Genomic DNA, 26,818 nt, shown 5'->3' with positions numbered 1-26,818 from the left:
GGTAACAGGAAAAAGGCTGGACATGGGACAGGCTTAGAAGCAGCGAGTTGAGATTATGCTTGTGGAAGGTAAATCCTGTTAAGAATACAGACAGAGATATCCAGTGATGTGAGTCTTGGAGTCTGAAGTGCTGTGGAGTTATTTGGGGTTGTTAGCATATACATCCCCATTAAGTCCAGGGACTGAGTTACAGTCCAAAGAGATCCAGTATAAGCAAAGGAGGGCTGAGGACCGGGGGACATTTTAACAAGGTGAACAGAGACTAAGCACCAGGCATGGTCCCTGTGCTTTCTCCTGCTGCTTGTAGATTCACCACCCATTTAACCTTCAAAACATTTTATGAGGAAGTGAAAATCTCCCCCCTCCCCCTCCAAGAGACAGAGTTCCTCTGTGTAGCCTTGGCTGTCTTGGAACTCTGTTAGCCCTGAACTCCTGACTTTGCCTCCCAGTGCTAGAACTAAAGTCATGAGCCTTCACTCCCAGTTTGAGATTGTTTACATGGACCAGGTTGACCTTGAATTCTTGAGATCCACCTACCTCTGCCTCTCAAGTGCTGTGACTAAAGTCATATTGTATACTACCATACCTGGTAGTATATACCTTTATTTCTATTTATTTATTCTTTCTATTTAAATTGTGTGTGTGTGTGTGTGTGTGTGTTTGTGTGCATGCACGTGCCACATGTGTGCACATGGAGGCCAACAGTGTCAAACCCCTGAAGCTGGAGTTACCAATTGCTGTGAGTCACCTGATGTAGTTGGTAGGACCTGAACTCAGGTCCCCTATAGAAGCAGAAAGTGCTCTCAACCACTGTAGCACCTCTCTGGCCTTTTTGATGATCTTTAAAAATATAAATGGAACATTCCCCAGAATTTCTAACATTTTATTTTATTTTATTTTATTTTTGAGGCAGGGTTTCTCTGTTAGTCCTGGCTGTCCTGGAACTCTCTCTATAGACCAGGCTGGCCTCCAATCCACAGATCCACCTATCTCTGCCCCCTGAGTGCTGGGATTAAAGGCGTCTGCTACCACTGTCCTGTTAATTTTTCTAAACTGATGGAACTTATGCAAAAATAATTTTCTTAAATGGTGTTTTTCAGAATAGAGCTACACAGAGAAACTGTCTCAAAACAACAACAACAACAACAACAACAACAAAAACCAAGCCAAACAAACAAAATTTTAAGTGTTTCAAAGGTGCATCTCTAACAACATATTCTAGGAAAATAATATTAAGGAGACTAAAAAATGTTTATGTTCAAAATAAAAGGACAGGGGAGCTTATTTCTAGTTCTATATCCTCTCCTTCCCTTTCTGCTTCTGCTCCTTCTCCCCCTCCCCCCTCCCCCTCCTCCCTCTCTTCTTCCCCTTCCTCCTTCCCTTCCTCCTCCCCCTTCTGCTCTTCTTCCTCCTCCCCCCTCCCCCTCATCTTCCTTCTCCCCCTCCTACTCCTCCCCCTCCCCCTCCTTTTTCTTTTGGCAGCTCTGTACCCCATGCCTTGCACACGCTAAGCAAGCACCCTGGTGCTGAGATGCCCGTAAGGCCCTATTTTTTTTTTTTAAATATTTATTTATTTATTATATGTAAGTACACTGTAGCTGTCTTCAGACACTCCAGAAGAGGGCATCAGATTTCGTTATAGATGGTTGTGAGCCAAGTATGTGGTTGTTGGGATTTGAACTCAGGACCTTTGGAAGAGCAGTCGGCATTCTTAACCGCTGAGCCATCTCACCAGCCCCGGCCCTATATTTTCTTAAGACATCGTTATTTGCTTTCCTGTGGGTTTTCCTCAACAACAGGCACCACGGGCCAGCAAGATGTGCAAGCCTGATTGATATCCCGAGTTTATCAATCAAACCAGAAAGGAGTACCAGAGCCATAACTAACCAAAGCCCTTCTGGGGGACAGGATCTCTATGTAGACCAGGCTGTCCTGGATACTCACAGAGATCCTCTTGTTCTGCCTCCCAAGTGCTGGGATTAAAGGTGTGGGGACCACCATGACGGGCCTCTTCTTAGCTGTTCTTGTCTCATTAACCTCCTTTAAGTGGAAGAGAGTCAAGAGGAATGGTCAGAAGGAAGCTTAAATTCGAGAAATGTAAGAAATAGAAGATCTGCGCTAAAAACAAAAATAAAGTCACAAAACAACTTTGCTATTTTGAGTTTGGTTCTGGACGCAGACGAATGGCACCCTAAAGTACTTAAACAACTTGGGTTGCAGTCGTGTAACAACATCGATAAGTTCAGGAGACGTTTTATGGACAAGATGTCTGTCTAAATTTATCAGGAATTACTGCTGTCAAAGTAACCTTACATAAATATAAGTTATAAAAAACTTAACAAATTCAACACTTAAGAAGTCGGCACTCAGTCAACTTTAGGTAGGCTTCTCATGTATTTCACTAGCATTATACAGGGACACTTCCATATCATTAAATATTTTCCTACACTGTAATGTAAAATATCTCCATAGCACTCAGTTACACGACTGTATACTAAATTACTTGACTAGTCCACTGTGGTCAAGTTCAATCTTTAAAGCTTTGGCTTTTAAAAATCATACTGAGACTCAGGCAAGGCAAGACACACCTGAACCGCACACTCCCAAGGCTGCCGCAGAGGGGTTTCAAGCTGCAGGCCAGCATCCGCTGCAGAGTGGCAGCTGTCTCAAAACCAGGAACAGCTGCCAAGTGTCAAAGTCTCAGTGTAATTATCATCATTTTCACAAAGTTTTGCTTGGTTTTGTTTTTCAAGAGGCTCTGACTGTCCTGGGACTCTGTAGACCAAGCTGGCATCAAAAATCATAAAAATCCGCCGGCCTCTGCCTCCTGAGTGTCGGGATTAAAGGTGTGTGCCATCATTGCCAGGACACACAGATTTTTTTTTTTTTTTATTGGAAAGTTTCTCAGAAGATGAATGAGCCAGAGAATGCAGTGTTGCAAGTCTTCATGTAAATAGCACCCAACTATTTCCAGTATGTTTTCACAGCATAGGACTATTTTCTCCCACCCTGACTGCTACTATATTTCATCAGAAGCTTTAAAAATGTGATAAACTGGATGCAACACAGCATTTGTCAGTTTAGATACATTCTAGTACATAACTCTTGGAGGCAGTGCATAGGATCTTCGTGCTGGGCAGCCACCACCATTTCCAGTTCTAACTTTCCACTGTCCCAATCTGGAACTCCACGTCCACAAAACAAAGAAAGAGATTCCATTCTCCTTCTTCTAGTTCTCCAAGATCCTCATTGGCTCCTGCTCTGCAGGCGCTTCTCTTGCATAGACTTTGTTTTAGAAACATTTGTTTTTATTTATGGGGCGTGTGTGTGTGTGTGTGTGTGTGTGTGTGCCAGCAGACGCCAGAAGAAGTCTCTGGAACCACTGGAGCTGTACTTACAGGACACCGAATCACCCAATATTAGAGCTGAGTATGAACTTAGGTCCCTTGTGAGAGCAGCCATGGCTCTTCACTGCTAAGTCATCTCCCCAGCTGTTTTGGAATTTTGGAGACAAGATTTTCTGTAGCTTAGGCTTGCTATATAGCTGGGGTTGGCTTTGAAATCCTGATCCTACGTCCACCCCTGGAGTGCTGGGACCATCGGGATGTGACACTACGTGTGGCCTTCGTGCTGTACTTGGAAGTATATGGTGTTTTCCTTGGTTCTCAGAAGGGTGGGCATACAGAGTGGTGTCATTCTTGGTTGTTTTCAGTCATCTGTGCCAACTCGGTACATGTGGCTCATACTGCTGGGTAAGTTGGAAAGCACACTCAGGTCCAGCAAACCAGCCCAAGCTTGTTCTCATTGTATTTATGTTACATTAACACTTGTATGCAATACCCTTGGAGGCCAGAAGAGGGTGTCGGATGTCCTGGGTCTAGAGTTCCAGCTGGTTGTGAACCACTGTGTGGATTCTGAGACTCAAACCTTGGTCCACTGAAAGAGCAGCCAAGACTGTTAACCGCTGAGCCATCTCTCCAGTCCCCGCATCTTCACTATGACCATTATAGAAACATTTCATTTAAAAATGAAAACTCCATGGAAAAAATGATAAAGAATACATCGTATACAGTTCCAGGTAAAGGAGGGGTCAAGATTGGTTACTTACAATGAAGTGGCCTTGGCCAGGGACAGCTGAATCCCGGCTTCTTTAGTATACCCTCTAGGTTACTAGGTTCTCTCCCCATGATATTGATAGACTGTTGCTGTATTTTGCTCTATTTATAGCAAGGCAGCCAATTGCAATTTTTTTTTTTCCCTGAAGGTACTGAATATCTACTAATACACATTGGTTGCAAGAAAAGAAAATGTAAATTCTGGCACTAAAGCAGAAAGCCGTTGTATTCAGTTGTGAGCCTGCAGAACATAGCCTGCTGGCAAGAAGTCAGGTAGCCTGGGGAAAGGCAGATCTATTTCAACATGCTTGGCTGGAGTACACGACCTTCGTCTCTCTGTCCGTGTTTTAGTAGGTTCAGAAGTCAAAGTCTTGGAGAGGCAGGGCTGGTTTGCTAAGGTTAAGTCACATGCCTGGACCTTGGCTGTGTCAGGACCCATAGGAAGACTTAGAGCAAAAGTGTCCGGAGAGCTCTTAGATCCTCTAGCTGGAGGAGGGTATGGGAATTTAACTGATACTGTATGGACATGCTAGCTGAGAAAATGGATCCTGGTGGAAATGAAGCTGCTGTTGGGAAGTGGGGAGGAAGTGGAGTACACAGTAGATGCCGGCACCTACCCCTCAGAGCCAAGAATGGGAAGCTACCGGGATCAGGCTCAAGAGCCCTGAGCTCGAGAGTGTTGGCCCTGTGTGCTGGTTTAGTGCTTTCCAAATGATAACTGGAGGCCGTCACTTCCTCCCATCTTTCTCCTCCTCCTGTCTTTTCCTCTTCCCCTTCCACCTCTTCTTCGCCCCTTTATGTCTCCCCTTAAGTATACACACTAGCATTTCTTTAGACAGATTGCAGATCAGAAGTTAATGATTCTCTGCGTGACCGAAGGATAAGAGTACGCATGCTCATAGCTTTTTGTTTTCCATTTTACTGAAGTGCCAAGAGACTCTCGGAATGAGCCTTTGATTGCTATAGGTTGATTTTCCGGGAGCTTGATATTTGCCCAGTTGAAAGTCACATTGTGGAAGCTCCTCTAGGTCATACCAGGGGCACTTTGGGTGCTGAGTAAACATTCTTGGCAGATAACTTCTTTTTCCTTTCTGACACAAATATGTATATAACCTTTGTTATAAAATGTACATATTGTTACATATACGTGTTGTTAATATCTGGGCAAAACAAATGCCAAGGTTACTTCTTAGGGTACTTCTTCCACATGTCCCAGGAAAGAGGGCAGCATTTGCCTGAGGGGAGGGGTGGTGCCTGTGGGCATTCAGGAATGCCTGCTGATTTATTTAGACAGACATTTTTATGACCTGTCTAGCGAGTGCCCTCTCTTACCTGCCAAGTTTCTCTAAAAGCTCAGGATGGGTGGAGAAGCAGTAACTATAGTAATGACGGGGACTCTGCCTGGGGAAGGCACTAGCAGGGCCTTGACCTACATCTCCTTCAGCCACGTTCTTCTATCTCCAAATTTGAATAGGTCAGAGTACCAGATTTTTTTTCAGAGGATATGAATTTAATGTGGATGGAATGAGAAAAGCCTGTGCCCCCCTCCCCCCGCTCATTTCCCCACTCCTCCTCTCTGCTTCATTAGGAGTGGTCACTTTTTTAGCCAGGCTGCCAGGCTGGTACAGCAAGCATCAGTGTGCTGCTGCTTACCCACGTGCTAGCTTATTCCTTCTGGCTCAACTGCACAGCTGGAACTTCCAGACTGGGGACTTTGCAGTGCTATAATGGCTTGCCTACTCTTTGTCCTTAGTATCTGCTGGCTTGATGCTACAAGGTAAGTGCAATAGTAGAATTTTCTCAGGGTTCCAAGCTCTTGTAAGCTGTAATGTCTGGGAGCTCGGGGAAAAGCAGTCTCTTGCTCGACATACTATCCATGTCAGAAAACTATGCTCCACATCCCCATGGAGAGCAACAAGCTTGGTGTGAAGCACGTGGGATGTGCCACACCCTCTTGACCCCACAGTGCTGCAGCCACACGGCTCTTTCCAAAGCTGAGTCCCCTCTCTGAGTGTTTCTCTCCACATGACATCTTCATTTCGACCTGCTAACCCTAATCCTTCAGGTCTCTCTCTCTCTCTCTCTCTCTCTCTCTCTCTCTCTCTCTCTCTCTCTCTCTCATACATGCATACACACACACACACACACACACACACACACACACACACACACTGATGTCTCAGCCCAGTCCAATAGTGTTCAGTGTCCACCGTTGCTCAGACTTTCCCCTTAGCATTTGCATTTGGCCTCCTTTGTTAGATAGTTGTCTTTTAAGCAAAGGCACATTATGGATTTTTGTTTGTTTGTTTGCTTGTTTTTTGTTTTTGTTTTTTTGAGACAGGGTTTCTCTGTGTAGCCCTGGCTGTCCTGGAACTCTGGCCTCGAACTCAGAAACCCTCTTGCCTCTGCTTCCCAAGTGCTGGGATTAAAGGCGTACACCACCACGCCCAGCACTATGCTCTTTCTTATGGTGGTAAGATTACAAAAGAAAGTATGTGCCACCTCAATGATTTTTAGATATGCAACTCAGTGTGTTTAAGTACTTCTTTCTTCTCACAAGCATCAACAGTGTACTTTTTATTGAATACTGTTAATGATCCACTGATCCATTGTTCATCTGGTTTACCTGTTGGTCAGTTAACCTGGCCTTTGTTTACACGATGATCAGTGAGTGATCTGGGCTGCTTGACACTACCTTCCCCTTTTCCACAGTAACTGAAAGAATGGCCAGCCTCTAAGGGAATGCTGTTTCCCTAAACTGGTTTGATTAGGAATGAATGAGCTGTAGTGGGATCATCCCTCGGGCTTATGAAAGGTAAAGCCCTTGGCTATGTGGCAATGTGGAAGGCATTTTGGTTCCGTGAAGGAAGCTTTCTAGAAGCTGAAGTCAGTGCTGCTAGCTGACCATGATGAGAGAGCTGCAGAGGGAGAAAGCTGGACCAACGACACTGTCTCAGTGCCTGACGTTCTTGTGATGTGTCCTGCTAGCTTGCTCATGAAGCCTCTTTGTATTTTCTTCATTGCTATTCTGTTTGTTCTGTGAGACACAGCCTCGGGGACTCTGAGAGATTCCCAGTGAGCGCTCCTTCATCCCATTCCATCACTTATTTTTGGCACAGCTATAACTTAAGTATAACACTCATAAAAATGTCAGTCTGTGTTAGAGACTATTTATTGTCCCTTTTATTTCTGGGGCCTCATAACTTATAAAATATTACATTTTCCATTGCAGCAAAAGATGTGTCTATATGACTAAGTTCTGGCCAAAGAGCCGAAAAAAATCCCTTTTTTAAAAATATTTATTTATTTATTTAATGTATATGAGTGCTTTATCTGCATGTATAGCTTCATGCCTGAAAAGGAGATCAGATCACATTATAGATGGTTGTGAGCAACCATGTGGTTTGCTGGGAGTTAATCTCAGGACCTCTGAAGATCAGCCAGTGTTCTTAACCACTGAGCCATCTCTCCAGGCCAAGAAAAAAAAATTTTTTTTTTCAATGCTATGTATAGAAAGGCTGAGAAAAGCTGGCCTAACTCCCCTGGGCTGAGGTCTGTTGGCCTGTTCTCCTTTTTCTCCCCAGAATGCTCTTTGGGAGAGAAGTTATATTGTAAGGTTACATACATTTTTTTTTTTTTTAAGATTTATTTATTTATTTTATGTATGAGTACACTGTAGTTGTCTTCAGACATACCAGAAGAGGGCATCAGATCACATTGCTCTTAACCACTGAGTCATCTCACCAGCCCCATGAGGTTACCTAAGTGTAGAATAGCACTTCCCAAGGCATTATGGTATTGTCTTCTGGGCTGGAGAGATGGCTCAGTGGTTAAGAGCACTGACTGCTCTGTCCCCATCGTCACCTTGGAGAGTTAAGCGTTGCCACTTCTTTCCTGATAGCTTTCCTACAGACTGTCAATCTCCATAAAGCTACTAGAGACAAATCTCAAGCCATGCTTAAAGGCCTGCAGCAGCACGGGGTGACACCTGCCTAGGAGGCTCCTCACACCTGGACCCTGTCCACACTTCTCCACAGCCGCGAACACATGTCCTGTCTCAGCGCGTTTTCCTGACCTGGATATGTTGTATGAGCGGATGACATTACGGGTGGCTCTCTGGACACTGTGAGTTCACAGTTCATTGTTCTGTAGCACATGCCATCCTGACTCTTTTTTTCATTGTGGCTTAATTTTGCATTGGTGGCTATTTGGGTTGACTCCATTTTGGGCTGTCTGTGGATGTTTTCATTCTCCTTCGTGCTCATCCTGTATCGATCCTCTATGTTGAGCTCTTTGAGGAAGCCTCTGCAACCTTTCTTTTGGAAGGTATGCTCAGTTGCTTTAAAAAAATTATTTAGAGCCAGGTGTGGTGGCCCACGCCTTTAATCCCAGCACTCGGGAGGCAGAGGCAGGCAGATCTCTGAGTTGGAGGCCAGCCTGGTCTACAAAGTGAGTTCCAGAACAGCAAGGGCTATACAGAGAAACCCTGTCTTGGAACCCTCCCCCCCCAAAAAAATATTTAGTGTGTGTATGAGAGAGAGAGAGAGAGAGAGAGAGAGAGAGAGAGAGAGAGAGAGAGAGAGAGAGCGCACACATAAGCACAGGTGTGGATGAAGGTCAGACCACAGCTTTGGGAGTGGTGTCTCTTTCTATTCTGTGGGCCGACTTGGAGACAGACATTATTCATTGAGTAATCTAGCTTATTGACTTACAGTCCTGTGACACACTGACCAAGGCGACTTATAAAAGAACATCTACTTGGGGGCTTGTTTACAGTTTCAGAGGGTTAGTCTATGCCCATCATGGTATAGACAAGCAGGCACGATAGCAGGCAAGCAGGCACGGTGCTAGAGCAGTAAATGAGAGCTTCCATCTTAATTCACAAGAATGAGGCAGAGAAAGAAAGATTGGAACTAGTTTGGGCTTTTAAAACCTGAAAGCTCACCTCCAGACAAACCTTTTCCAGGAAAGTCATGCCACCTAATCCTTCTCCCAAACAGTTCCACACTAGGGACCTAGCATTCAAACAGAGAGGCCCAGTGCGGTGCGGGAATTATTCTTATTCACGCCAATCCCCCCACCCCAGCTTTGTTTGTGAGACAGGATCTTGCTACATAGCCCTGCCTGCCTCATAACAGATAGTCCAGGTTGGCCTTAAACTCTCAATCCTCTTGCCTCAGCTTATGGGATCTGGGATTATTGCAGCCTCAGACCATATTTCTGCCTGGGTTTAGGGTTTCCTTTCTGCAGAGCCTGGAGTGTGTTTGGCTCCTTTGCCAGGCCCTAATTCAGTCTCCAGTTTCTCCTCCCCTTTGTCTCTTTCTTTCCTCAGTAGACTCCTTGCTGATTTTAGTAGGAAATGAACCTTTCAAACTGCCTAGAAGTTATTGGTAAAAGTCTTTTGAAGTCAGAGGGTGGACATTAAAGTGGCCTCATCTGTGGCACTCCAATGGTGCTGTTATTTAACAGAGTTTAAAGAGTAGGCATATTTAGATGCTTCCAGAGGGTTAAGACTCCTCCTACAGCTCACCGGCCAAACTCTTAATTACTGCACTCAGTCTGAACGTTTTAAAGAATCACTTTGAAGTTTCCTGGTACTATTACCATCATTAAACCTTTACATGTAAACATGTGCTGTGAGTCTGTGAAAATGTATGCCATGTGTGCACCTGGCACATGTTAATTGCTTAAAAATTGTTAGCTGATAAAGTGTCTCCAGTTTAAGATTTGCTATATACATTTTGGGGAGGTATTGAGTTCTGTTTTAGAACGCATGGAATAGGAAAGGAGTTTTGTGGGTGCACTGACACGAATTCACACTTGTCCACGCAGCCTCCCATGGTGAAAAACCACAAAAAGTCTGGCATTTACTTTCGGCGGGCTATTTTTAGAAGATCGCCTCTCCTACCCGTGTAAATTTAATCTGCAGAACAGAACACAAGCAGGGTCAACGCGGTTTAGCCACACGCTCCCATGTCCTAAGCCATTCAGCATGGACACGAAGAAAAATGTTCTAGAATCTGCAGAGCCCACGCCGAGTTGGGGACGTTAAGCGTTCCCGCGAAGGCAGCAGAGTGGACAAGGAGAGATAGCACCCGGCGTGCGAGCCCTTGCACAGCGAGGCACCCTTCCTTGGGTACACAGATAAATGAGTCAATCATTTCCGCCTGCCCCGACACAAGTCGTCTGACCTCGGGGACCGAGGCCTGCAATTACAAACCCTCCATCCCGTTCGGTCAGGCGTCCACTTCGGGGACCAGACTGAGTCACCTGGACCTTGTGAGCCGAAATCGGGGAGGCGCAGGCGTCCCGGGGTGGAGGGCACAGACTACGTTCTCCACCGCCGCTGCCTCGGAAGGAAGAGGAGGGGCGACTGCGCGTGGGGAAGAGAAGGAAGAGGCGTCCGGGGAAGGGCAGGGAGGAGGAGAGCCGAAGGCACCCGGGCGGGAGAGCAGGGGCGTGCGGGCGGGGGCGGGGCGGGGCGGGGCCGGGCGGCGGCCTCTGCTGCTGCCGGGGGCTGCCGGGATTGGGGAGCTTCGCCGCGTACTCTCCAGGGTCGCTCGCTGGGCTCGGCTGGACATGATCTTGCTGCGTTCGCCGCGCGCTCAGCCCTGCTAGCCGCTCGCCGCAGCCGCCGCCGCCGCCTGGGAGCCCAGCTCGGCCTGCGCCCGCGCGCACCGCCGCAGTCATGGGGCTGCAGCCCCTGGAGTTTAGCGACTGCTACCTCGACAGCCCGTGGTTCCGGGAGAGGATCCGCGCGCACGAAGCGGAGCTCGAGAGGACTAACAAGTTCATCAAAGAGCTCATCAAAGACGGCAAGAACCTCATAGCTGCCACCAAAAGTAAGCGGGGTCCTGTTCGCGTTCGGGCTGCGGCGTGGCGAGGAAGGCGGGAGGATCGTCTTCCCCAGCCGAGTGGGATGGCTCTGTGCCCCTAAGACCGGGCTGGAGGAATAGGCGATTCCTTAGGGGATAAGATAAGCTCCAGGACATTCCTCTCCCAGGCGGTTCGGGCGCGTTCCTTTTCCCGACCCTGGCCCTCGGTGGCGCGGGAGCAAGGAGCTGTGCGTGGGAGCTGCCCCGGGGCTCCCGCCTGGCCCAGCGGAGCACGCTTTGGCGCCGGCCGGAGCGAATGGAGGCTCGGCTCCGGAGTCAGGTTTTACGGCGCCCTAACGCTGCTTCCAGTCTCACGCAAAATAGAGACATCAATCAATTCGACAGTTTTGTCTCCTAATATTTCCAAATAACTTTTTGGAAATGCTTTGAGACTCTGCCTGTAGTCGGGATCGTCAAAAAGTCCCTTAAGTTACACCTCTTATGTATCCCCTTTCTGCCTTGCGCGACAGTACCGACCTACGTCCCTCCTGAGCTAAACCAGAAAGTCTACCTGGCTTTGTGCTGCCTTCTGCACATTCCTCTGTCTTGTGCTGAGGCTGGTTCAAAGATTAGGGATTGAAAGGGTCAGTGGGCAGACTGCTCCAGGTTCTGGCCTGCGAGCGGTGCCTGTGAGTAGGAAATTCTACTCTTCATGCTTGATGCCGGCCACCTAGGTCCCATTTGTATTCAAACAAGCAAGCATACAAGCAAACAAACAGACCCTTCAAGCCACCTCAGAAGACAACAGAGACGTGTATTGGGGCTGGAGTGAGTCTTAGGAGTAGAGGCTGGTTGAAATTTGTGCAGAAACAGTTGTGAGGTTCTATAAATGGGCGTTCTCCAGGGCAAGGTGCTGGCATCCAGGCCATCCTGGAACCCCAGACTCCTTCCTTGAGTTATTGTGAACACCCCTCTCCCTCCTTAAAAGGCCTGACAGTGCAGGAGTTGAGCATAAGTGCTTTGCCCAGCCTCTTGGGTTGGTGTTGCTTAGGTTCCCTGGCTCAATACTCACCATCTCTGGGGGGTTTATTCCATTAAATTGTAGACAGCACCTCTGGAAAAACACCCCAGGTACATTCTCACCCCAGGAAGATTGAGATGTACATTCTCATCCACCCAATCAAGTGACTGGCCCACTTAATATCCACTTAATGAATGAGTTGAAGTATTTTTTAATGGGAAGAATTTAGTGGAGCCATCCCTGTAATTTGGGAAGCAAGTCACTCAACTTCTCTGGACTATCTCCAAGGCTCCTTTGGTTCTGTGGCCTCTTCCGTGTTTCACAGTTGGGACTGGGAATTACTTTTTGATGAGTGGGTTATTCGCTCGGCGGCTTGCAGACCTTTGGCTTTGAGGTTTTCTGTTCTAGGTGGGAAACTGGGAGAGTCGGTAAATGTGGAGAAGTGATCAGAGGCCATCCATGGGCCAGGAAGTAGACGCGTAGGATTCCACGGCCAGTGTTAAGCATCAGTAGATGAGGACATATGTGGACCTTTTCTTTAAAAAGTGTGTGTGCTTGGGCCATTGTACACCTGGGAGGTCAGAGGACCGCTCCAGATCTGGACCTCCCTTTCCGCGTCTATGTGGGCTCTGGGGTTCGGGTGCCAGGCATCTCTAGTCTAGTCTGTTGGCTAGTCGCTTCCTTTGAAGCTAGGGAGATGGGCAGATGGCAGTCAGTTTGGCCATGGGTAGGAAGCTATTTCTGTGACTGCATGTTAGCTGCTCCACTGACAGGAAGCATGCCTCGTGTCCCTGAGGCAGCCAGTGGTGTGTGTGTGTGTGTGTGTGTGTGTGTGTGTGTGTTAGCTTTCCTCCTCAGAAGGTAGACCTTCTGGAATTTGTGTCTTGTGTCTTAATCCTTGTGCTTATGGTTAAAGATGAGACACAAAATGGATGATCTCATTTAAGGGAGCAGCTAGACAGCGCTATCTTTTCTATCCTTATCCTTAACTTTACATTCTTCCCTCAGGAATAAAAGGGTTGGTGTACGCCCTTTCGACAAGTTGGAGAGACCCCGGCCTCTCCCCACCTGACACATTAAAGTTGTCTCCTAGTTCTTAGGAGAGATTGAAAGGCTGGGCTTAATAAGGAGAGCTGGCGATGGTTCTTCACGGTGGGGTCTGGCTTGGCTGGGCGTGTCGTGCTCCCCCATGGCCCTTCTTGGCAGCACAAGTCAAGTTCCCTCGAATTTGGAAACCTGCTGATGAGGTCACTTATCCAGTCGTCTTTCTGGAACTGTGGAGTCTAGAGTCTAGAAAGGACTTTTCGTTAGGGAAGGGTCTGCAGAAAGAGCAGCTACCAAGCTGGGCAAGGTCGCCAGGTTGCCTGTTTCTTGGTGCTTTATAAGTTGGTTTGCGGAATAAGGCCTTTTGTGCTTTTCTTTGGGTTGTGTATTTAAATGATTTCTGTTCTTCATTGGCCTGTAAGAAACCTTGGCTTGTCATTCGAATGTCTTGAACCTTTTTTTTTTTTTTTAATTCTTCCATAAATATTTAAGGGAGCTGGGGTCCTGTAGGGCCCCAAAGGCTTGGTGAGTTCTGTGGCAGCAGGAGGTAACTTCGACAGTTTGATGCTCTTGACACCACAGAGAGAAGTCCTGTCTTTGCAGATGGTTTCTGCATTTAATCTGAGCAACAGTTTTGAACTATCTGTATTCTGCCAAGTTCTTGAAATAAAGGATATAAAACAATACAAGTCGAGCCTGGGCTGTGGAGGTGGACTCCTGCAGTCTTAGAAGTTTAGAGGCCAATGCAGGAGGATTCCTGGCTTGGGGTCACTTTGGGTTACAAAGTGAGACCCTATCTTAAAAACAAAACAACACAAAAACAACTAAACTGTAGAGTGGCTGGGGCCAGACCCAGGTCAGCACGTAAGAACACATACGTCCCAGAGTGTCAAAGTCGACTCTTAGCACCCATATTTGGTGGTTCACAATCATTTGTAACTCCAGCTCTAGGGGCATATGATGCCTCTGTGGCACCTGGATTTGCATACATACTCCCCCCCGACACATACATATGACACAAATAATAAAAATAAAATGTAAAAAGAGAAGCCCAAGAGAGTAAAAAGATGATGTAACAGTAAGTGTCCCGACCTTCTCAGGAACAAGTTTGTGGTAGGGTAGAGCAGAGAGACCCCTGGAGTTTCAGAACTCAGCGGTGCCTTATAATAAGGAGGAGAACCTTGTCAGATTGGAAACGGCTGAGCAGAAGCCGGAACACTTGCAGTGCTGAGAAGAGTGAGGGGGCTGGAAGGGAGGTTTTATGTGAGAGCAGACCGACAGGAAAAGGTCAGTTTCAGATTATAGATTAAGGTGAGAAATCGGAGTGCTCCCTTGGAGAAGCCACAGAGGTGTCTCATGGGAGCCTCATGTAGGCGGAGAGAGATGGATAGAGTGGAGGCAGAGTACTGGATGGTGTGTAGGGTGGGTTTGGACGTAGCATGGGCGATGGGTGGCTGGGTTGGGAGGGGCTCCGTAGAGGAGAGTCAGTGACCTATGTGGGAGAGTGGAGATCATCCACTCACATCAATGGATTCTTTGTTCATATGGCTTTTTAGTTCTTGCTTTTGTCATTCCTCCTCACTCTGTAGAATAACCAGTGTCCTCTTTCAGAGAAGTTTAGACAACTGTGGGCTTTCTAGAGGAAAAAGTATAAGGGCACCTATGATTCATTAAGTTCTCATACTCGTAAAAACTACCTTCCGGTGTATTTAACCTGGAATGTCTAACTGTAGGGGAACTGGTGTCAGCAAGCAGTCCTAGCCATTGTTACCTGCTCCTCGGTATGTGAGGTGCCTTGCAGTAAACTTAGCTTGTCTAGCTTTGTGCGAACCGCCTGCTCCCATCACATACAAGGAGAGGTCCTTGCTCGTTCCGAGCCAGGTCTAGAATGGGTCTGCCCAGACTAGGTCTTGATATATTGAGGCCTTTGTGACTTAGTGGCCTGTATTTTATTTCAGTTAGGCAAACACGAAAAGCCCCTTCCTTTCTGGGTAATGGCTCAGAGGTGTTCTTTTGGGAACATTTCTTTTTTTCTTTTTTTTTCTTTCTTTTTTTGGTTTTTCGAGACAGGGTTTCTCTGTATAGCCCTGACTGACCTGGAACTCACTTTGTAGACCAGGCTGGCCTTGAACTCAGAAATCCGCCTGCCTCTGCCTCCTGAGTGCTGGGATTAAAGGCATGCGCCACCACGCCCACCTTGGGGACATTTCTTAAGTTGCCCTTGCACATTATACCGATACTTGGGAGAATGAGAAGAATTGTAGTTCTCTGTAAGCTGCAGTGTTAGTTTTCCTTTTTTATAGCAGTGGGTCAGGGCAGGTTGAGTGACGTGCGGATGCTCTCCTTGTGCGGATGCTCTCGTTGATCTAGGAGGAGACACTTTCCCTTCTGCTGGTCACACTTAGGGATGATTCCGGTGGTAACTTGCTTCTCACTCAGATCTGACTGTGCTGGAAAGACCCAGGCAAGAGGCGTAGGGACCCGAGAGCAAACTAAGAGCCACAAGTCTCTCAAACACCAGCCCTACTTAGCCGAATCCATTTTCTGGGGCTGAGGAATTGTTTTAACACTAAGAACTCCAGGGGCTGGGGAAGTAGCTTGGTTGGTAGAGTGCTGGCTTAGCACGCGTGAGGTTTAATCCCCAGCACCCAGGCTTAGTGGCATAGGCTGCAACCCCAGCACTCACAAGGTATAGGTAGGTGGAGCTAAAGGTCTTGGCCATTCTCTGCAACATCGCAGGATTCAGGCCAATCTGAGATAAATGAAAAGAAGATTCCACTTTCAGTGAAGCCGCCCAGTAGGAAGCTGACCTGCTGGGATGTTGGGGGAAAGGTCGCCCTTTGCCAAGGGGACCACAAAACCAATCTTCACCTTGGGTTGTGGTATCTGGCAGCGCCCCTGTCATTTCTGACCATGAGTGGAACCAGTCTGAGAGTAATGGACTGATTACATCTGTGTTTGTGGTGTTGTGTGAGCCGTGCATTGTTTTAGGCCCCAGGCCACATCTGAATATTTGTTAAATCCCATTAGGACAGTTTGGGGTGATTTTTCTCTTGTTCGTTTCGTTGGAATTGGTGTTGTAGATTTGTGCTGGCACAGCTCCTAAGTGGCAAGGAGAACAGTGTAGAAAATAACAGATTTGAAAAGCTCATAAAATTACAAGTTTAGCTTTTTCCTGAATAGAAAAAAAAAATGCCTCTTTTTTTGTCCTTAAAAATTCACTGTGGACTCCCCAATCCCCCTGCAGTTGGGGTCTCACCTGGAATAAGCTGTAAGCCCAGTAGTTTGGAGTTTATTCTAGCAGCCTGGCCCACTGTGGGAATGTAGGCTGACTGGGAAAATAATTAGGATCAGGTTTGAGCTGGGGAGAGGGCAGACTGGTGAAATGTTTTTCTCACCGCTGGTGGTCTTTGGTTCTGAATTAGAATCTCCCAGGAACAGGGCATTGCTCATTCAGAATGTTCACTGTTCAGTGAGCTGCTGTCCGTGAGTCCTTGTGAACCATCTGTCCCACCTCCTGGGGCTCCTTTACCTTGTTTGTGACACACTCCAGCTATGTAGCTTGCTGGCCTTTCCCTCATGACCTTTTCTCTGTCTAGTAATTGCTGGCATCACAAGGTGTGCTCCACCACAGCTGGCTCTGTGCTCCACCACAGCTGGCATCACAAGGTGTGCTCCACCACAGCTGGCTCTTAACAGCCTTTTTTTTTTTTTTTTTTTTTTTTTTTTTTTTTTTTAAGTTCTTTAGGCTTCTGGAAGATGATTATGACGGAGAGGAGGGTGCTTGATGTTTCTGTGATTACTCTTTAAAGCAGCTGACAAGCCTGGTGTGGCGGTGCAGTGCTTTTAATCTAGGCACTCAGGAGGCAGGAGTAGGTGACTCTGAGTTTGCAGCCAGCTTAGTCTTCAGAGAGATTTCCAGGCTGTCAGAGTTATGTATTCGACCCTGTCTCAAAACAAAACAAAAGTAACTTAAGTGGGTGAAGGAATGCAAGAGTGAGCAGTGTAGCCTGTTTGTCCATTCACATGGAGCCATCTAGTAACAATGGGACCTGGGTCTAGCTCCATAGCCTTTCTCTCTCCTTCCTTCCTTCCTTCCTTCCTTCCTTCCTTCCTTCCTTCCTTCCTTCCTTCCTTCCTTCCTTCCTTCCTCCTTTCTTCCTNCTCTCTCTCTCTCTCTCTCTCTTAAATATTTATTTATTTATTATATGTAAGTACACTGTAGCTGTCTTCAGACACTCCAGAAGAGGGCGTCAGATCTCGTTAAGGATGGTTGTGAGCCACCATGTGGAAGAGCAGTGAGTGCTCTTCTCCAGCCATCTCTCCAGCCCCTCTGTAGCCTGTCTGTCTGTTCACAGTTTATACATGCTCCTTTAGGTTTCTACGTGGAGTGACTTGACACAGGCAAAGCATTTAGATTAAACTCAATGGTATGTCACCTGTGTGGCCTTTTTCTTGGGGTAAAGAGGCTGTTGTAGCTTCCAGACCAGTCCTCTAGCCTTTTCATACTTACCACGTCTAAACAGTGCATTTCTCCAAATAGTCATTACACAGAGCAGGGACATGAATTGCCAGACTCTGGAAAGAGCCACCACATTCTGACGATTCTGGGAAGTTTTAGAAATCAAAGTCAAGTACCTCCTGGAAATCTGACTCCCAGTGATGTGAACTTCCAGGATATCACAAAGAACTCCAGTGGACCATGCACAGCTGAGGTGCAGGCAGCCAGACAGGGATGGCCGCCATTGCTCAAGGTTGAAAGGGTGACACCAGTGACTTTTAGACACTTAACATGGCTGTACTGTGCTTGGGGGCATTAAGTCATCGTCTCTCATGCTGGGAAACAACAGCTCCTTAGTTGGACTTCTCACAGTGAGAGAAGAGAGCTCTGGGAGAGCGGCTGTCCCAGAGCTGATGGGCAGTCCTGGCCTACACCTGTAAATCCAGTCCTGAGTGAGGGCCAAGCAGATGTGACCACACTTGAGGTATCAGTGTCTTTTGTCATGTCTGAAGCCACTTGTTAGGAGTTTAAACATGAAGATTTTGTCTCCTGGCTTGCTTGTTAGAAGTTTAAGCATGAAGATTTTGTCTCCTGGCTTTCAGTGTCTTCTAACTTTGCCTATGGTTTTCTAAAAGTTTTTTTTTTTGTTGTTGTTGTTGTTTTTTTTTTTTTTTTAAGGAAACTTGCCAAGTTGGCTTTATTTTCAATTTTGTGGAGGAGTGTTGAACTTCCCAGATCTTTCTGAGTAGAAGTGTCTTTAATGTCTTATGAGATTCCTTTAAAACTGAAACCTCAGAGACAAGGTTTATTTAAATGTGCATTTAAAAATTATTCCTTCAGCCTGAGGTGGATCAGTGTTTTAAGAGTATATGTTACTTTTGCAGAGGATACAGGTTCGATTCCCAGCACCTACATGGTGGCTTGTAACCATCTGAAACTCCAGTTCCAAGGGATCCAATACCCTCTTCTGACCTGAGTGCACACCAGGCATTCACATGATACATATATGAAGACAAAACACTAAACATTCTTATTTAAAATTGTATAATAATAGCCAACTTGTATTAAATATTAACTTTGCTTTACTTAATGATAAACTTATATATTATGTATTAAGAATTATTCCATGGTGTTTGTTATTGTGTTTTATTAATTAATTAATAGTTTAGAGAGAGCTAATTGCATGTCCAAATGACAATTTGGTGGAGCTGGAATGCAACTCTGGGTTTGTCTGTTTGCCCACCTCAGCCCATAACAATGTCAAGCCATCCGGGAAAAAGGGGTGTGTGTGGCTGCGGTCTTCTGTAGGGAATGCTACAGTGGAAAATCCTCATTATCTGAAAGTGTACAGTTGATAATCTATAGAATGTCCTGATTAGTTTAGGACAGTGACAATGATTTAAAATTTGAATTGTGACCATTGTTCTAAATAAAACTGACAGTTTTAAGTATAGATATCCAGAAATTATTTTGGTTTAATTGTAAGGCATAAACCTCCATTCAAAATTCTTTATCCTCTTTTTTTTTTTTTTAAATTTTATCTGCACTCTTCTCCTTTGGTTCCCTATTTTCTTTTCCCTCTACCTCCTCCTCCTCTCCTTCCTCCTCCTCCTCTCCTTCCTCCTCCTCTCCCTCCTCCTCTCCTTCCTCCTCCTCTTCCCTTCCCTCCTTCCTCCTCCTCCTCTCTTTCCTCCTCCTCCTCTCCCCTCCCTCCTCCTCCTCTCCTTCCTTCTCCTCTCCCTCCTCCTCCTCTCCTTCCTCCTCCTCNTCCTCCTCTCCTTCCTTCTCCTCTCCCTCCTCCTCCTCTCCTTCCTCCTCCTCTCCCTCCTCCTCTTCTCCCTCCTCCTCCTCTCCCTCCTCCTCCTCTCCTTCTTCCTCCTCCTCTCCCTCCTCCTCCTCCTCTCCTTCTTCCTCCTCTCCCTCCCCCTCCTCTCCCTCCTCCTCCTCTCCTTCTTCCTCCTCCTCTCCTTCCTCCTCCTCCTCGTCTCCTTCCTCCTCGTCTCCTTCCTCCTTCTGATGCTTACCTTCTGAGGCAGGAGTCACACCCGTATCAACCACCTCTGACTCTGCTAAGTTGGCTTCCCCGGTCCAACTAGATTTTCTTCTCTGTTTCCTGAGAAGATGCTAATCCTGTGCCATGTAATAGTTCATCTCTGAGTGTGACTTCTCCACGCTCATTGATTTGCTCACCCACAGGCACCTCAGCCCTTGGGTGCTGAAGCAACTCTGTCTTGGAGCAAGTGATGGTGAGGAGGTGTGGCTGGAGGAACTAGATTAGCCTTGTCACATGGTTCTGCATGCAGGATGTGTAATGGTTTCTGGACAGTTGAGTACTTTTCACTCTGACTGTACAGTTGGCACCACCGCATAGCTGGATGGTGTTGGGCAAGTTAACTCAAGCCTCAGGCACCTAAGGTCTCTTTATGAGTCAAAACTCTCATTGAGTTTATACATACATACATACACACACACACACGCACACACACACACACGCACACACGCACACACACGCGCGCACACACANACGCACACACATACGCACACACACGCATGCACACGCACGCACACACACGCACACACACACGCGCGCGCACACACACACNCGCACACACGTGCACACACACACACACACACACACACACACATAATTAAGACAGTCTTACTCTGTGTACCCTTGACTGGCTTGGAACTCAATGTGTAGACCAGGCTGGCCTTACCCTCTAAGGCAGCCCACCTGCCTTTGTCCCCAACCCCGCCCCCCCAGGGTTACTTTGTTACTCTATCTTAAGGAGGTAGTCTCACAATCTCAGCCCACAGTGACTCTAAGTCTTGGGTTCAGTTGATTCTCCCTGCCTTAGCCTCCTAACTACCTTGGCTACAGGTAGGGTGTCTGAACCTGCGGGGTGGTAGTGTTTAGTATTCACACCAAATATTAAAACAAAAACCAAAACACCTCAGAGAACTTCTTATAGTCATTACTAAAATAGCTTTAGCTCGCCAGGTGAGGAGTTGCAAGCATTTGGGTGGCAGAGGCAGGCAGATCTTTTCAATTAAGAGACCAGCCTGGTCTACACAGTGAGTTCTAGACCAGCCAGAGCTGCATAGTGAAGTCACTCTCAACAGTGAAAATCTCTGGCCTCTCTTGTTCCTTGGTTGTCTTATTTGGTTGCCTAAATTTCCTTATCAATAAAGATAAAGAAATAGTCTTGGGATTCATATGGGCTTGTTTTTTCTTTCAAATTAACAATATTTTTAAGTCCAGAGCTCTTTTGATTAAAAAGGAAAACCCATCTGAAATAATGTGTTGAGATCCGCATGCCTTCTTCATAGGCAAAGGGCACACACTGAGCCCCTGGTATAGCTCTGGGGCCTTCTGGCTTCCCCTTGTCAGATTATATGGTCAGGGCTCACAGCCTATCTAGCAGCCACTTACAATCTTAATTCTATCAAAGGAGAAGTAAAAAACAGCTAGCAAGACTGAGGATCAAGCCAACTGTGTAGGGCCCACTGGGAGTTGGATGCCATCGACATATTAATGTGACGGTATGAGAATCTGACATGTGGTACCTTTGTCATGTGACAAATGGGTTTGCTGTGTTTTGTGAAATTTGGGTCAAAGGCAGCAGAACAGTTAAGTCACAAGTCCCAGGGATAAGGTCAGCTTTACTTTATTTACGGTGTGACCTCAGGCCGGTTGCCTGTTTTTCCCCTTCTGTGATATATGGACGGTAATTAAGCTGAATGATTCATCCTTGCAGCATTTTAGGTTTGGGTTGTTTTGTTGTTTTGTTTACTTTCAGGAAAAAGTAGTAAAAAAGTAAAACTAGTGTAAAAAAGCTTGAAAGCCTGTGTATACTCGATACATATTTGTGTCTGTAGGGGAGAGGTGTCGCCTGGCATTACTGAGGCCCTGCCAATGCAGCCTCCTTGCTAGAGAAGACTGTACACGAGAGTTGGAGTTCCAGTGATGGTTATGTAATGAGTTGGAAGGTAGCCTCCTTTCTGCTGCAGTGTAGAATGCTCTGCTGTAGGCAACAGGAGTAGCCGCTTTCAGAGCATGCAAGAAGGCAGCAGAGAAGGTTACACTGGGCTTCTTAATTGGACTCTGGATCCTGGAATATTGTGAGTGCTGCCGAGATGCCATGTGGAAAATTCTGTACCACGCAATACTGTTTCCGGCACAAAAATTCTTAAGAATACTGTGCCAGACTGCCTTCTGCACCCATGCTCATGTCTCATGTGGAACTGATGAATGTGGTGCTGGGTTCTAGCCCAGCTCTCAACATCCCAAAACACCTCTGGGCCCAAGCATTTTGAACAAGGGCCTTCCATCCTATAATAAGTAGTAAGAGCAAAGGAGGGTTAGGGGTTTCTGCCGAGTGGCTGAGAGGCCAGCAGTATCCAGCTTGCGTGGTTGGGAGCAGACAGGCCAAGGCCTCTGCGAGGACTCGAGGATTGATGAGCACAGGTCCTCCTAAGGGAAGAGGCGACTTAGGAGCAGGGATTGGCTCCATGACCATTTATTCCTGGACTAGGACTAGTGTGGGAAGACAGTCCCTGCTTAGGGTGGTGACTGGGTGTGGCGGTCAAGGTGAGGTGAGGTCTCAGTTCCTCCTGTGGGAGATGTGTGAGGGCGAGGAACAGGCTTGGTAGGAAGGGTGACGCGTTTCAGCTTCTTGGGTTGAGTCTAGGGTGGGCTCAGTTGGCTTGTTTTGGGAAGAGAGAGCAGAGCTAGTGACTGGAGAGACGCTGCAGGAGAAGGGCTTTATTCTGGCTCACGGTTCCAGAGGGCTCCAGTCCATCTTGGTAAGGAGGACGTGGAAGCAGGCAGGCAGGCAGGCAAGGCGTAGGTGGCAGGAGCAGGAGGCGGGCTGGTCACAGCTACTTCCACGCTTAGGAAATAGTGAATAGGAAGTGAGTGAGCTGAGCTGTAATGTCTCAGGGCTCATCCTAGTGTCTTACTTCAGCAAAGTTTTTATAAAGGTACCAGGGCCCTCTCAAATAGTGTCAGTAGTTTGGGACCAAGTATTGAAAAATATGACTCTGTGGGGGACATTTTGCATTCAAACTACAGTGTTTAAGAAGGGTCACAATTAGAAAACTGGAGGAAAGGAGTAAATGGATAGGAATGAATGAACAAATGAGAGAATGAATGAATGAATGAATGAGCAGAGGAATTTGGAGAAGGTCACAGAGGCCAAGGCGGAGCAGCCAAGGCCAGAGTTCAGGTAACATTTCATTAGTCAGATGGGGGAATTTCGTGACTGTGGGTATGATGAGCGTGTGGGGAGCAGGGTCCTTGGAGAGGAGGCCACCAGCTATCCTGATTATCACTCTTTGTCCCACTCCCTTAAAGCAGGGTCCCTCACTGAACCTTGAGCTAGGCTGAGAGCCAGCTAGCACAATAATCTTTGTGTCTCTTCTCCCTGTAGTCCTGGGAATACAGGCATGTGGGACCACACCTAGCTTTTTACAAGCGTACTGTGGGATTCGAACTCAGGTCCTCATGATTGTATAGCAAGAACTCTGCCCACTGAACAGTCTACTAAGTCATCTCTCCATCCCCAAAGGCAGCTCCTTTAATGAGGAAAGGTTTATTTGTGCTTCTGGTCCATGGTCACTAGGCGTGTTGCTTTGGACCTGTGGTGGCAGAGCATGGTAGGAGTGTGAGGTGGAGGAGCCTTATTTTCTCCTGAAATTATGTGGTAGTCGTTGAGAATACCTTCTTTAGGTTTTGCTGAGTGTGCTGCATAACTTCCAACGTCAGGATCAGGAAGTAGAGAATGGAGAGAGCTAAACAGCTATTATGTAAACTCTGGCCTCCTTTAAAATGGACAGATTCTGTAAAGGCTCAAGTGACCATGTAAGTTAGTCTGTCGATGAACAGTCACTCATGAAGAAACCAGATGTATCCTGTAACCACAGTCAACAGGGTTTTGTTTGGTATATAACACTATCAAGTGTTTTTTTGGTAGCGTCTGCCTGAGTGGCAGGTCTGATTTATCTTTACTGTTGTAAAACAAAAAAAGATTTTAAGAAGTGCTTTTGTGTATAGAAAACAGAGGTGAGTTTGTAAAAGAATTTTTGTGGCTTTGACATTTAAGTTCAGAACCTTAAGACTGGGTGTCATTTTGAGTGGGAACATCTGAATTCAATGCGTGACACGGATGGAAGGTGGAGAATGGATATCGAGGTGGCACCACGGTGGAAGCCAGTACAGTGAGCATGTGGCCTCTGGAAGGTGCAGGAGAGCCAACAATGATGACAAGCAATGGTTGACGCTGCCAGTTTGTAGCTGAAGTTTAATAACTACACACGAACTCTACAGGTGAGGGGGAAAACGTAGAATAATATGAATCTATAGGTGCTGAAGAAGACCTTCGGTTGGCAGACTACCTTCATTCATTCACAATCCACAGTACTTCATAAAAATAGGATGGGCTGGCACATGTCAGTAATGTCAGTGTTCCAGAGGCGGGGGGGGGGGTCACAAGTTCAAGATCACCCTTGTCTGTGAAGTACATTTGAGACCAGCCTGGACAGCTTCAGAGTTGTCTCTCTCAATTAGTCAATAAAGAAATGAAATTGTTGATATTCAGCTCGGTGGACACCTTCTGTGTGTGAACTAAAACCACGAGGTTAGTGTAGTAGCACTTTAAATGAAGATACACATACCTATCTTTAACTTTAGCCAACAATGAGTAGGTTACTACTGCTCGGAGATACTGAGTTTCAGATCATTTGGTAGTCTTAGGTTTGTGACAGTTGTGAGACATTGTGTGTGGAGTACTACGACAGTTACTGGTGGTAGTGAGGGTTGTAGTTGTTGACTGACAGCAGGGTATCTGTCTGCATCTCCAAGCACATACTGTGTCTCAGGGCGACTGTGCATTTCATGACAATCATAGGTTAAAGGGTTTTTGTTGTTATTCTTGAGACAGGGTCTCACACTGTAGACATGGCTGGCCCCTCAACTCCATAAACCAAGTTGTCCTCAAACTGACAGAGATTCACCTGTCTCTGCCTCCTATGTGCTATGATTAAAGGTGTGTAACACTATTCCTAGCACCACAGTTATTACTCTTGAACGAGTAACGGTTTGCAACTCGTGAAGTTGAGGTTGAAGAGGGACATTACTGACCTCCAGAGCACAGGCTTCTACAGGTCATACCGTGGTCAGAGCTCTCAGTTCTCTAGGGGAGCATGTCTTCTCTCCGTGGATAAGAGTGCTCTGTATGCTGGGGTTGAAGTGTTATTTTGTGTGAAGCCATGGGTTATGGTGTCTGTAGTCATTACTTTAGGGAATCCAAAAAGTTTTCAACAAGAAATTTCCTTTAAGCTGTTGTGATGGTTTGAATAAGAATGGCCTCTATGGGCTCATGTATTTGAATTCCTTGTCACCCAAGAGCAGAGCTGTCTGAAAGGACTAGGGGGCATGACCTTGTTGGAGGAACTGCCACTGGGGATGGGCTTTAGATTTCAAAGTCCCATGCCAACTCCAGTTTCTTTCTGCTGCCTGCAGATCAGAGTGTAAAGCTCTCTGTCCCAGGGCCATGCTGGCCAGTGTGCCATGCTCGCACTGTGACCATGCTGGCCAGTGTGCCATGCTCGCACTGTGACCATGCTGGCCAGTGTGCCATGCTCGCACTGTGACCATGCTGGCCAGTGTGTCATGCTCGCACTGTGACCATGCTGGCCAGTGTGCCATGCTCGCACTGTGACCATGCTGGCCAGTGTGCCATATGTGCACTGTGACCATGCTGGCCAGTGTGCCATGCTCGCACTGTGGTGATGGACCCTCTGAAATGGTAAGCCAGCCTCCAGTTAAACGCTTTCTCTTGTCAGTGTTGTCTTGCTCCTGGTGACTAAGACAGTTGCTGAGAGTCACAGGGTAGACAGTCATCCACAGATGATCTAAATTAGTGTCTACACCTTTCTGTCCATCAGAAAAGAAGGAGCTGATGTTTGCCTTGAACAGAATAAGGTTTCAAAAGTAATGTTATTACTAATGATCTAGGGGGTCACACAGGGGCACTGACAACACAATACTGGCTTTTGCTGGGTAGTTTACCCTGGCTGCCTAAGACCTGTGTTAGTGTTCTCCTAAAGAAGGCTCACAGGAGGTTTCGTTTGGTTCCCCTCAGACTGTACAGTGTTGCTCAGTTGGTAGAGTGCTTGCCTAGGCTGTGGGAAGTACCGCACAATGGTGATGGTGGTGACACCATACTTTCCAGAACTGCCAGCAGCTGAGGTTACCAGAAGCAGGGATGAACAAGATTGTGCCCCCAACTTTCCCTTCAAGGGAGGAGGAGCTCCCAAGGCCCCGCCCTTCCCTGGGGATTTCTAAGATAGTTAATAAGGGTTGCTGGAGACAGGGCCTTATAAGCCTTTCCTGGGGTAGCATTTACAGTCATTTAATAGTTGCTGGTGGGAGGGGCTAATGAGGGTTCTGACATTCTTAAGGCTGTTTAGACAGTTCACAGCTGCTGTGCGGGAAGGTTCTTTGTTTTTCTCTATTGGGTAGCTCCCCGCACTGCTGTGAGGTCCTCCATTTAAACTCTAGGCCACCATAGTTGGGTGGAATCTTTGATTTGCTTCAGCATGTCGTGGGCTATGGAGTAGTGGGTAGTTCCTGCCTGAAGTGACTTCCGGAAGAAGCTTTGCACCGTATGTGCTGCTGCTCCAGCTTTTCTCATATCCTAGTGCCAGCACTATTGAAATCAGTCAGAACCGTGAGGCCAGGGAGGCCTTGGGGTGGTGGTGGAGGAGTCTGCCTCGGGTAGAGCCCCCTCGGGGGATGGGGGGGTCCTGTCTGTGGGCTTCCACTGAGTAGATGAATTTTGGGAAGATGAAGACAGACTTAGGCAATGTTGGTCACAGCTGGGATGCATGAGATGTCTCTGAACTCCTCATTCTATCTTGCAGAGGGCTTCTCCACAGGGGCCAGTAGGTTTCCTGAGTTTCTAATGCCTTTTCAAATGGCTTCTTACATTTAACTTGCTGAAGGGTGGTGGGTGTCTGTATTTTAAATTCTGTGTTCAGATCGCGATCGTTGAATTTTCTTTGTTATGTGTGAGGAAAGGTAGTATGTGGTTGTATATGCTTTTGTTAAATTTCGTTAAATATGCTTTTGTTAAATAATAGAACAGAGTTTCTTGAGAAACACAAATGTTTCAGAAAGACAATTTAAAAATTTCTAAGGATGGGCTGGTGAGATGGCTCAGTGGTAAGAGCACCCGACTGCTCTTCCGAAGGTCCGGAGTTCAAATCCCAGCAACCACATGGTGGCTCATAACCATCCGTAACAAGATCTGATGCCCTC

The 26,818-nt window shown here is 46.8% G+C and overlaps 1 protein-coding gene across 1 annotated transcript in view; it reads left to right on the top strand.

Annotated features, from left to right (window-relative positions):
* Positions 1–10,664: 10,664 nt before the first annotated feature.
* The window catches only part of Arhgap10 (Rho GTPase activating protein 10), a 259,759-nt gene continuing 243,605 nt past the window's right edge, over positions 10,665–26,818 (top strand). Inside the window, exon 1 of the mRNA XM_021220813.2 lies at positions 10,665–10,957. Coding sequence (XP_021076472.1) covers positions 10,804–10,957 — 154 coding nt within the window. The 5' untranslated portion in view covers positions 10,665–10,803. The remainder of the gene's footprint in view (positions 10,958–26,818) is intronic.

This window comes from Mus pahari, chromosome 20 (genome assembly GCF_900095145.1).
Source record: "Mus pahari chromosome 20, PAHARI_EIJ_v1.1, whole genome shotgun sequence".
NCBI classification, from domain to species: domain Eukaryota; kingdom Metazoa; phylum Chordata; class Mammalia; order Rodentia; family Muridae; genus Mus; species Mus pahari.
Note: the sequence above shows the minus strand (reverse complement) of the source record. Positions and strands in the feature narration are given on the sequence as shown.